Source organism: Hypanus sabinus, chromosome 3, assembly GCF_030144855.1.
Source record: "Hypanus sabinus isolate sHypSab1 chromosome 3, sHypSab1.hap1, whole genome shotgun sequence".
In the NCBI taxonomy this organism is placed as follows: domain Eukaryota; kingdom Metazoa; phylum Chordata; class Chondrichthyes; order Myliobatiformes; family Dasyatidae; genus Hypanus; species Hypanus sabinus.
Window position 1 is genome coordinate 171,396,244 of NC_082708.1, and position 13,182 is coordinate 171,409,425.

General features: G+C 42.6%; 1 protein-coding gene across 9 annotated transcripts in view; it reads right to left on the minus strand.

Annotated features, from left to right (window-relative positions):
* rnf24 (ring finger protein 24) overlaps window positions 1-13,182 on the minus strand; it is a 181,813-nt gene that overhangs the window by 57,284 nt on the left and 111,347 nt on the right. For all 9 annotated transcript variants that reach the window (XM_059965683.1, XM_059965679.1, XM_059965682.1 and 6 more), the window contains one exon: window positions 6,713-6,755. In XM_059965683.1, coding sequence (XP_059821666.1) covers window positions 6,713-6,755 — 43 coding nt within the window. The remainder of the gene's footprint in view (window positions 1-6,712; window positions 6,756-13,182) is intronic.

A 13,182-nucleotide genomic window follows, 5' to 3' on the forward strand; every position in this document is an offset into this window, starting at 1 on the left:
GGCCCACTGTGCTGCCCTTGAATTGTTAAAATTAAGGGTTAACCAGCGATTAATCATTTAACAATCACAGCACGGAAACAGGCCATCTCGGCCCTCCTAGTCCGTGCCGATCTCAATCTCATCTAGTCCCACCTACCCGCACTCAGCCCATAACCCTCCACTCCTTTCCTGTCCATATACCTATCCAATTTTACCTTAAATGACACAACTGAACTGGCCTCTACTACTTCTACAGGAAGCTCATTCCACACAGCTATCACTCTCTGAGTAAAGAAATACCCCTCGTATTTCCCTTAAACTTCTGCCCCCTAACTCTCAAATCATGTCCTCTCGTTTGAATCTCCCCTACCCTCAATGGAAACAGCCTATCTACGTCAACTCTATCTATCCCTCTCAAAATTTTAAATACCTCGATCAAATCCCCCCTCAACCTTCTACGCTCCAATGAATAGAGACCTAACTTGTTCAACCTTTCTCTGTAACTTAAGTGCTGAAACCCAGGTAACATCCTAGTAAATCATCTCTGCACTCTCTCTAATTTATTGATATCTTTCCTATAATTTGGTGACCAGAACTGCACACAATATTCCAAATTTGGCCTTACCAATGCCTTGTACAATTTTAACATTACATCCCAACTTCTGTACTCAATGCTCTGATTTATAAAGGCCAGCATTCCAAAAGCCTTCTTCACCACCCTATCTACATGAGACTCCACCTTGAGGGAACTATGCACTGTTATTCCTAGATCTCTCTGTTCCACTGCATTCCTCAATGCCCTACCATTTACCCTGTATGTTCTATTTGGATTATTCCTGCCAAAATGTAGAAGCTCACACTTCTCAGCATTAAACTCCATCTGCCAACGTTCAGCCCATTCTTCTAGCCAGCATAAACTTCCCTGCAAGCTTTGAAAACCTACCTCATTATCCACAACACCTCCTACCTTAGTATCATCGGCATACTTACTAATCTAATTTACCACCCCATCATCCAGATCATTTATGTATATTACAAACAACATTGGGCCCAAAACAGATCCCTGAGGCACCCCGCTAGTCACCGGCCTCCATCCCGATGAACAATTATCCACAATTAAGGGTCAAGTGTAGGAAAACTGGATTAATAATGATGTATTCTTGCCCATTTTAAGTCCACTCCCTATTCCCGTTCCTACATGTTGGTCCGTGGCCTCTTCTACTGCCACAATGACGTCACTTTCAGGTTGGAGGAGCAGCCCCTCATTTTCCATCTGGGTAACTTCTAACCTGAAGAGACGAAAATCAATTATTTCACTCCCTCTCCCTTTTCTCCTTTTCCATTCTACATTCTGGCTCCACACTTACCCCTACCTCTTCTCCTCACCTGCCTATCACCTCCCTCTGGTACCCTTCCTCCTTCTCTTTCTTCCATGGTTCACTCTCCTCCTATCAGATTCCTTCTTCTTCTTCTTCTTCTTCTTCTTCTTCTTCTTCTTCTTCAGCCCTTTAACTTTTCCACCTATCACCTCCCAGCTTCTCATGTCACTGCCCCTCCCCCACCCACCCCCCTCCTTGCCTGACTTCACCTACCACCTGCCAGCTTGTACTCTCTCCTTTCCCCCACATACTTGTCCTGCCTGCTTCCCCCTTTGTTCCAGTCCTAAGGAACGGGTCTTGTCCCAAAACATCAACCGTTTATTCGTCTCCCTAGATGCTGCCTGACCTGCTAAGACAAGGCATTCAGCCTGTTGATGCTGCTCTGCCATTCCATCATGACTGACTTTCTATATCTCTCAACCCCATTCTTCTGCCTTCTCCCCGTAACCTTTCACACCCTTACTAATCAAGAACTGATCAACCTCAACGTTAAATTAAACCTCCTAATGACCTTGGCCTCCACAGCTGGCTGTGGCAATGAATTCCATAGATTCACAACCCTCTAACTAAAGAAATTGCCCCTCATCTCAAGAAACTCCCTTGTGTTCTGAGGTTCTGCCCTCTGGTCCCAGACTTGGTCGCTATAGGAAACTCCTTTCCACATCCACTCTATCTAGGCCTTTCAATGTTTGCTCCTTTAGAATTTTCTGTTTTACTCTGGATTTCCAGCATCTGCAGAATCTCCTGTGTTTATGTATTTTTGAGATTCAGGTTGGACATTGCAGGCTATTATGCTGCCTGATTTCTTTATCAAGGACACTCAAACGAACACCCATTCCTTCATATGTATGCATTCTTACTTTCTTGAATAATGTAGAGTGATGTACATTTGCGTTAGGGTAGTGGTTAGCAAATGCTTTACAGTATGGGTTCAATTCGTGCTGTTGACTTAGGAGTTTGTATGTGATTCTGGTACTCCAGTTTCCTCCCACAGTCCACCGTTGGTAGGTTAATTTATCATTGTAAAGTGCTCCATGTTTAGGATAGAGTTAAATCGGGGGTTTGTGGGCGGCACAGTTTGAGGGGCCCAATGAATAAATAAATAATCTACACCTGTTGTTATATTTTTAGCTCAATAGCTGCATTAATTACTTCTACTCTTTCTGTTTAATCTCATTCTGAAACCCCATCACTTCCTTCAACAAAAATCTGCAATGAAGTGTCTTTAAAAGGCAAACACGAGGAAATCTGCAGATGCTGCAAATTCAAACAACACCCACAAAATGCTGGTGGAATGCAGCAGGCCAGGCAGCATCTATGGGGAGAAGCGCTGTCGACATTTTGGGCCGAGACCCTTCGTCAGGACTGATGAATTAAGTGTCTTTGCCAGTTTTGTTGTTATTTTGGTGGTCCTCATATGGCTTATCTTTAAAGGCAATTAAAAGGACATCAATGTCAAATTCAAGAGTTGTTATCAGCTTAAGCAGTATTTCAGATACTCAATACAGAAATGAATGGAAGGAGCATCTTACAATGATTGTTCTGATTTAAGGTGCTGAATCTACTCCAGGATGATGGTTTCATGACTCTGAAGCATGAACTGATCACCCTCTCCTTGAGGTAACACTTATTGACAAAAATATCATTTTAACATTCCTGCCTTAATTATTAGCAACAAGAACAGCACGAGGGGCCGACTTTCTACCCTCAGTCATCTGTGTTGGGCAGGCCATGTTATTTGCATGTCTGCTCTGAGATAGACACACTATTTTGAGCTCTGCAGAAATTCGCACAAAGATTCAGAGACACAAATCACTGTAGGTAGAGGAGGACCATTCGAGCTGCTGAAAGAACTCTGTGAGTCAGGCAGCATCTGTGGAGTGAAATGAGCACTGCACAGCAAAAAGGAAGTGCTGGATGAACTCGGGTCAGGCAGAATCTGTGGATGGAAATACACTGTCAACATTTTTAGCTCCTTCACCTGGACTCTATGATTCAAGGATGTACTCACAACTCATGAAGAATTGTGACCTTCTCACAGACTGTTGGGAAGACAGTGGACTCAAACCTGCTAACAAAACTCCAAGTGAGGCCTCACCAGTGCTTTATGAAGTTTCAAGATTACATCCTTGCTTTATATTCTAGTCCTCTTGAAATGAATGTTAACAATGCACTTGCCTTCCTCACCATAGACTCAATCTGCAAATTAACCTTGAGGGAGTCCTGAACAAGGACTCCAAAGTCCCCTTGGACCTCAGTTCTTTTGTATTTTCTTTCCATTTTGAAAATAGTCAACCCTTTCACTTCTTCTATCAAAGTGCATGACCATACATTTCCCAACACTGTATTCTATCTGCAATTTCTTTGCCCATTCTCCCAAGTCCATAAGTAGCCCCTTTACTTCCTCAAAACTTCCTGCCCCTCCACCTAACCTCATATCATCTGCAAACTTTTCAAAAAAGCCATCAATTCCAAATTTCAAATCATTGACATATAATGCAAAAAGTATTGGTCCCAACACAGATCCTTGTGGAACACCACTAATCACTGCCAGCCAACCAGAAAAGGCTCCCTTTATTCCCACTCTTTGCCTCTTGCCAATTAGCCACTGATTTATCCACGCTAGAATCTTTCCTGTAATACCTTGGGCTCTTAACTTGTTAAGCAGCCTCATGTGTGGCACATTGTCAAAGGCTTTCTGAAAATTCAAATTCACAACATCAACCGATTTTCCTTTGTCTATCCTGCTTGTTGTCCCTTCAAAGAATTTCAACAGATCTGTCATGCAAGATTTTGCCTTGAGGAAACCATGATGACAATGGCCTATTTTATCAGGTGCATCCAAGAACCCTGAGACCTCATCCTTAATAATCGACTCCAACATCTTCCCAACCACTGAGGTCAGACTAACTGGCCTACAGTTTCTTCTCTCTGCCTCTCTCCCTTTTTGAAGAGTGGAGTGACATTTGCAATTTTCCAGTCTTTGGGAACCATTCCAGAATCTAGTGATTCTTGAAAGATCATTATTAATGCCTTCACAATCTCCTCAGCCACCTGTTCAGATCTCTGGGGTGTGCACCATCTGGTCCAGGTGACTTAACTATCTTCAGACCTTTCAGTTTGGCAACCTTCTCTCTAGTTATGGTAACTTCACACACTTCATGCCCCCTGACACCTGGAATTCCACCATACTGCTAGTGTCTTCCACAGTGAAGACTGATGCAAAATACTTAATCAGTTAATCCACCATTTCCTTGTCCCCCATTATTACCTCTCCATCATCATTCTCCAGTGGTCTGATCCACTCTCACCTGTCTTTTACACTTTATGTATTTGAGGAAACTTTTGGTATCCTCTTTAATAATATTAGCTAGCTTACTTTAGTATTCTATCTTTACCTTCTTACTGACTTTTTAGTTGTCTTCTGTTGGTTTCCTTCCTACTAATTTTTGCTCTATTATATGCACTCTCTTTGGCTTTTATGTTGGCCTTGACTTCTCTTGTTAGCCATGGTTGTGTCATCTTTCTTTTAAAATACTTCTTCTTTGGGTTGTATATATCCTGTGCCTTCTGACTTGCTTGCAATAATTCCTGCTCGGCCTTCATCCCTGCCAGTGTTCTTTTCTGGCCAAATCATCTCTCATGCCTCTGTAATTCCCTTTACCCCACTGTAATAATGATATATCTAACTTTAGCTTCTCCTTCTCGTTTCAGGGTGAATTTGACCACATTATGATCACTTACCCCAAAGGGTTCTTTGACCTTACACTCTCTAATCAATTGTGATTCATTGCAGAACATGCAATCTAGAAAAACTAATCCACTTGTTGGCTCAATAATGAGCTGTTCCAAAACGCCATTTCATAGGCACTCTAGAAACTCCCCCTCCTGAAATCCAACGCCAACTTGATTTTCCCAATATACCTGCATTTTGAAGTCCCCCATAATGGTTGTAACATTGCCCAATCTCCCATTGTGATTTGTAGGCCACATCCTTACTACTGTCTGGGGGTCTCTTTAGAGCTTCCATCGGGGTCTTTTTACCCTTTGAGTGAGAAGAGTTAAGAGGCCAGAATGGGGAATAGAAGGGGGAGGGTTTTTTATTTTACCTTCCGGAAGGAAAAATTGATAGTCATGCCATCAGGGTGGAGGCCACCCAGACAGAATACACTCACCGATATTTCTGTCTTACAAACATATACCATTGCTTTGCTAACACAAGGTCACCTGTTGGGTCAGGCTGCTGATTCCCTCTACCATCAGGCAAGAGGCATTAGGACAATGACCTATAGGATGGGAAATAGCTTCCTCCCCCAGGCCAAGAGCCTACTGAACTCCCTGCCACCACCTCAATACGTATGAAGGGCCAGTTGCGTTTTATTGCATAGTTTTTAAACTGATCTGGTAAATGCACCTTATTAACTGTTAAGTTATTTGTAGTACTATTACTTACTGTGTCATGTGTTAGTTATGTGTACTGTGCTGTGCACCTTGCTCTGGAGGAACAATGGTTTGTTTGGCGGTATACGTCAAATTCCAGAGTATATGTTTGCATGACGATAAAGTTGATTCAGTCTGAGACTAGAGGAGGGTGTGGGCAGCTACAAGATGAAGGCAGTTGAGGCTACTGGCTCCAGGTGTTGCAAGGCTTGCCTGATATGCCACCTCAACCCAAATATTGGGGTTACTGGGCAATCAGTCAGTGCTTGCAATGCATGAGACAGAAGCCCTCCCTGAACACGAAGCTCAAAGAAAGGCCATGGTGGAATGTGAACATTAGAGGTTCTGCAAATGCTGGAAATCCAGAGTAACACAAACAAAATGCTGGAAGTACTCAATATGGAATGTGAGAACTGGGGTTCTCCAGGCATCTTTTCTGGGTTCTCGGCTTGCTAGTTAATAAACGTGGACTGGAGATCCACCCCACCCCCTCACCTCCCAACCCCATTAGACAACATGTAAAATCAGAGTGCTCACCGAGATGCTGGCACTGGTGAAATTCAATCATCCTACATTGTACAGGGACTACACTTCAGAAGAGCTCCACTGGCTATCAAAGCACCTCCCAAGGCACATTTCCAATTTTCCCTTCACATGCAGATTGTGTGGTGGGACAAAACATAAAGAATTTTACACAGTGCATACATTGCATTTCCTCAGCTGGCCTGCAATTCTTTACCTAGTTCTGTCACTGTGGGAAGGATGGAAGAATCACACACAGGAGTTCCATTTTAATGCAGAGTAACACACAAAATGCTGGAATAACTCAGCAGGTAGGGCAGCGTCTATGGAGGGAGATGAACAATTCATGTTTCAGGCTTATCTGATTGTTTTAATGGTGCTCTGGATCTTACCTGCTTATAGGCGTATAGCTCCTTGTGTGCTTGATGCCGTAACCTATGCAGAGGAAGACAAGAAGATTGAGGTTGGTAGTTTCTACAACAGACACATTACTTTTCTGTAAGAGTACAGCATAATTATTCAATAGCAGCTGCAGGAAAAAAGCATCTGTGGACACACAGACCCCTACATTTAAACACACACACACACACACACACACACACACACACACACACACTGTCAGGTGACCAGCTAGATATCAGCAGCTGCTGCCGCTGACTGGAGGCCTGAGGCAGAATGGGATGCTGGATGAGGGCAAAGCTCAGACCTGCTACTTATCCTACACCCCACAGAGCATGTGTACGGGCTCAGTTAATCCTGTTCTGATTTAGCTTCCACATTGGGCCTTCTGAACATCTCTCTCAAGCTTGAGGTCATGACCATTAAAATATATTTAAGTTGCAAGGCAGATACATGGTTGCCACATTGGCTTGGCAATGTACTCAAAGAAATGCTTGATTTTGATGCCTTCCAAAGTCCTTGCCTGCATGAAAGTACATTAGCTGTACATACTATCAGGCTTGCAGAAGCCATGGGAACATTTCTTAAACCAAGCTCTTTGATGCAGAGATGGACAAAGTCTGTGCAACATACAGTACTGTGAAAGACTTAGGTGCATATAACCAGGGTGCATTAGACTCTTGCACAGTACTGCAGTAATTCTTCTTCTATTGTACTGCTGCCACAAAAAAATACAAATTTCATGACATATGTGAATGATGATAAACCCGATTCTGATATGAGTTTCTATTGTGGACTGAGAGTGGGAAAGGGACAGGGAGAGGGCAATCATGGTTAGGAAAAGAGGAGGGGAGAGAGGAGGCTGCCAGAAGCACCTGGGAGACATTCTGTAATGGACAATAAACCAATTGTTTGGAATCAAATGGCCTTGCCTGGTGACTCAGGGCTGGATGCGTCTACACCTGCACCACCCCTGGCCGCTACACTCTTCTCTGACACCTGTCCCACACCCCACCTGTGGGCGTTACCCCCTTCACCATTCCCAACATCCTAGCTCCTGCCAGATTTTCAAACTTGCTTTCCACTCCATGTTGACAAATACATCTGCGCCTAAGACTTTTGCACAGTACTGTACATCACCCGCAAGCTCCCCCAAGTCCAGCACTCCAAGTCTCCTACACTGAGTGCCATTAGTACCTCTGCAAATTGTGACTGGGTCATAATCTCACCTAACAGTACCGCGGGAACATCATCACAGCTACTTCGGAACAGTGGTGTGGGCGTCATCAGCAGAGATCACACGATGATGACGTATCAGAGATAAGACTTGGACCCCTAAAGAAGTGGAATCCATCCCTGAGGACAGAAATCCAACACTCACTAGAGGATTCCCTCACCAGATTAGTCTTAAGGTGATTGGAGGGAAATATAAGGAGGATGCCACAGTTGGGTTTTTCTTTGCACAGAGGGTGGTAAGCACAGGGACACCCCTGCTAGGGGCAACGGTAGAAGCAGATACAGTTGGGACATTTAAGAGACTCTTAGACTGGCACATGCATGAAAGTAAAATGGAAAAAAAAGGGCTCACATGTCCAAGGATAAATTGGCTCGATTTTATTCCTATATAAATCCTATTTGTGACAGATGTCACTCTGAAATAGCATCTTTAACTCATATATTCTGGTCGTGTCTGCTTTTGAAAAAATATTGGAAAGATATTTTTGATAATATTCTGCAGTATTGAACATTGATTTACAGCCTCATCCTATTACTGCAATTTTTGGTTTACCAATGATGGACTCACTCCATTTATCCTCTTCCGCTTGTTGAATGATTGCATTTCTTACATTAATGGCTAGGAGATCTATTTTGTTGAATTGGAAAGAAATTAATCCTCCTACCGTATTTCATTGGTTTTCTCAAACTATGTTATGTCTAAATTTAGAAGTGTTGTATTTGATACTTCTATTAAATTTGAAAAGATATGACCATTTATTCAATATTTCATATGATGTAATAAGACCCTGTTCCAAGCCTATTTGATTTTCCAGTTTCGATTTTATATATGTTGAGAGGATCAGAGTTGACGACACTGATGATTTTGTATTTTTCTGAGATGTTATAAACAGCCCTTTTTTTTCCATTTTTTCTTTTTCTCTTTTTTCGTTTTTTGTTTTTTTTCCTTATTAGTTATTAGATTATTAGGTTAGATTTTTTTGCATAATTTTTTTTTCTTTTTCTTTTTTCTTTTTTTTAATATATATTATGATATACCTTGTTTATTTGAATATTGTATTGTCCAGGATTTGGGAATACTCATTTATACTGTAATCATTGCTTATGTATTCTTTCATGTTCAGTTGAAATGTGTATGTTTGTAATCCAATTATCTATGTATCAATTTTATTTTGTTGATATTAATAACAATAATAAAAAGATTGAAAAAGAAAGAAAGTAAAATGGAGGACTATGAGTGAGGAAAGAGTTAGATTGATTTTAGAGTAGGTTAAAAGGTCGGTGCAACATTGTGGCAAACTATTTTCATCCCACTGGGGATTTGTTGTAGGATATTAGGGATGCAGTAGTGTACAGAATAACAGACCTAACAAATCAGATGGGATGCAGGTCTAGGATTCAAACCCTCTGTCCTTAGAATCATTCTGGAGCAGATCGTACACCTCTATACATAGTACCTTCAGCCTGATGGGCACCAGAGAGTCCGAGAATGGCTCAGTTTTATACGATCGTTAACAAGCTGATTTTCCCTCTGTCAATGGCCATACTTCTGTTTGCCCCCAGGGTGAGAATGACTAGCAGGGAGGTGGCAGTGACGAGGGTAAGCTACCAAACCCAATGCAGGTGGCTAGTGAATGTTTGAACTCAGGGTTAGTAGGAAACCTCCTTTTCCACAGCATTTCTCCAGTGTAGCCGAGCACAGTAATATCCACCATCTAGAAATATATTAGGTGTTCTGTACCTTGAAGGGTTTTATGATCTTGGGACACATGGGTTTCCAGGATTGGAGTCATAATGTCCTTAGCACAGAAACAGGTTCTTCGGGCCATCTGGTCAGTGCTGATCTATTAAGCTGCCTTGTCCCATTGGCCTGCACGCGGACCATAACCCTCCATGTCCCTCCCATCCAGGTATCTGTCCAAATTTCTCTTAAATATTGAAATCAAACCTGAATCAACCATTTCTGCCTGAAGTTGTTCCACACTCTGAGTGCAGAAGCTCCTCCTTATGTTCCCATGTGTCCAATTAACTATTGTCCACCCGCACTGCTCTTTCCTGGCAGCTCTTACACTCTATTCTGCGTTGTTATTTTTCCAGTCCAATGCATTGTGCAATTATTTGATCAGTATGAACAGTATGCAAGATAATCTTTTCATTGTAAATGTGACAGTAATAAAGCCATTGCAATAAGTTTTCCAATTTATCCAGCTTTGAGAAGTGTGAGAAAACTGGAGGCGGAGCAAGCTTCACGCAGACAGCACAGGACGTCAGGATTGAGCCTGGGTCACTGAAACTGTACAACAGCCGTGCTTATAGACACTCAAGAATTGCTGGTCCACCACACAGTCCTGCTCTCCTTTCCACTGACGTTGCATGACCACCCCACCCTCAAAGTTCAAAGTAAATTTATTATCAAAGGACATACTATCCTGAGATTCATTTTCTTGAGGGCTACAAAGAAACTCAAAAGAATCAATGAAAAACATCATGTTTCACTTATGTTTGTTTAAAACAAATAAAAAGATTTAAAAAGAAAGAAAAAGTAAAAACCACAAATCGGATGGACGAACATGGTGCAGAAGACAACAGACTGTCCAAATACAAGAAGAAAAAAGATTGAGACCATGAGACGAAGAGTCCTTGAAGGTGAGTATATTGTAGAACAGCTCTGTGTTGGGGTAAGTGAAGATGAGATCAGTTGGATATTTATTGAGATACAGTGGAGATTAGGCTCTTCTGACCCTTGGAGCTGCACTGCCCAGTAATCCCTGATTTAACCGAGCCTAACTATGGGACAATTTGCAATGTCTACTTAACCTACCTACTTTGGAATATGGGAGGAAACTGGAGCACCCGGAGGAAACTCACGCGGTCACGAGGAAAACTTACAAACTCCTTTCAGATTACCAGGAACTGGACTCAGGTCTCTGGTACTGTAAGGCATTGTGCTAACCACTATGCTATCCTGCTACCCTCTGGTTCAAAAGCATGGTGGCTGAGGGGTAACAGCAGTTCCTAAACACTGGGCTAATAATTACAAGGCTCTAACCATGGCAGCATTGTTTAACTTGGCTGGACACAGGGGGGAGTGTTACATAATCCTTGATAAAACACCCCACAGCTACTAATGTTACTCAGTGAGCAACAAGTGAAGCAACCAGTGCATGCAGGGTGGGGTGATGACGGGGCATGGTTTGTGCAAATTTGATTGGCAATGACTAACTGTCAAGTGTTTCTCAGTCACTGACTCAAAAAGACTCAAAGTACCCTGGACAATACAAACTCCTATGTCAGGAATGCAGTTGATTGACTATACCTCAGCATTGAACACCATCATTTCCACAATCCTGATTGAGAAGCTACAGAACCCGGGCGTCTGTGCCTCCCTCTGCAATTGGATCCTTGACTTCCAAACCAGAAGACTACAATCTGTGTGGATTGGTGATAACATATCCTCCTCACTGACGATCAACACTGGTGTACCTCAGGGGTGTGTGCTTAGTCCACTGATCTACTCTCTCTATACCGTACAACCATATATAACCATATAACAATTACAGCCTGGAAACAGGACATCTCGGCCCTTCTAGTCCATGCCGAACGCTTACTCTCACCTAGTCCCACCGACCTGCACTCAGCCCATAACCCTCCATTCCTTTCCTGTCCATATACCAATCCAATTTTACTTTAAATGACAATATCGAACCTGCCTCTAACATTTCTACTGGAAGCTCGTTCCACACAGCTACCACTCTCTGAGTAAAGAAGTTCCCCCTCGTGTTACCCTTAAACTTTTGCCCCCTAACTCTCAACTCATGTCCTCTTGTTTGAATCTCCTCTACTCTCAATGGAAAAAGCCTATCCACGTCAACTCTATCTATCCCCCTCATAATTTTAAATATCCCTATTGTCCCCCCTCAACCTTCTACACTCCAAAGAATAAAGACCTAACTTGTTCAATCTTTCCCTGTAACTTAGCTGCTGATTGTGTGGCCAGACATAGCTTAAATTCTATCGATAAATTTGCTGATGATACAACCATTGTTGGTAGAATTTCAGATGGAGATGAGAGGGCAAATGCCTGCAAGAAAATGTATCTCAGGGTAGTATATGATGACATATATGCTCTTTGGTAATAAAGTTACTTTGAACTTTGATCTTCTATTTTGATATTGATGATGTGGCAATATACCCATGACGTTAGTGAGGCCACACAGAACAGTTTTTTTGACATTCACTATTCAGGACAGGCATTTAATGACTTTGCTAAGTCCCAAAGGATGTTTTTTGTAGCCAACTTACTTCTTACTTAGTGCATTTATGCTTTGTGAAATGAAACTCCCAACATTACTGAAGCCAAAAACAACACTGAAGTCAACAGTATCACACGCAAAATGCTGGAGGAACCCAGCAGGTCAGGGAACAGCTATTGTCCTGACAAAGGGTCTCACCCGAAGCATCCGCCATTTATTCCTCCCCATGGATGGTGCCTGACCTGCGGAGCTCCTCCCACATTCTGTGCATGTTGCTTTGGATTTCCAGTACTTGCAGAATCTCTTGTGTTAGTGAAATAAATAATTAGATAATCTAGGCAAATTAATTTCAAAAAATCAGGAAAAGCTTATGTGGACATTGAGATGCAGTTCCCTGCTCTAGTACCATAGATATTTTGGTACAGCCTTTGGCCAGATCTTGTCAGCTAGCACGTCTGACAGTGCGGCTCTCCCCACTTACTGCATAGCCACAGTGTGTTGAAGCTTCTGGAGAGGGGCTGAGCCCATAATCTGACACAGAATCATGAGAGTTACAGCTGAGACAGTGTCTCCTCACTCAGCGTGACCCTGCACTGCATTTAAACTAGCATTCAAGTATGGCCAGTGATACCCACCTCTATGATTTGTTACCGTATTGACACCAATATCTGGTGTTACGTGCCTCTCGTGGTCTGATATTACACGGACACTAACCTGTTATAGCCAGTGCCCCACACCCATCAGGGTCCCATTCACAAGTGTCTGATTGTAGACAATGTTCTGTGCTTACCCTGGTATTATATCTACACTGGCATCATCCATAGCTCATGCGTAGTGCCCATCATGGCCCCATGTACATTTAGCTCAATGTCACATCCAGCTAGCACACCATACCCATCATGTCCCCATAATAGAAACACAGAAAACCTACAGCACAATACAGGCCCTTTGGCCCACAATGTTGTGCTGAACCT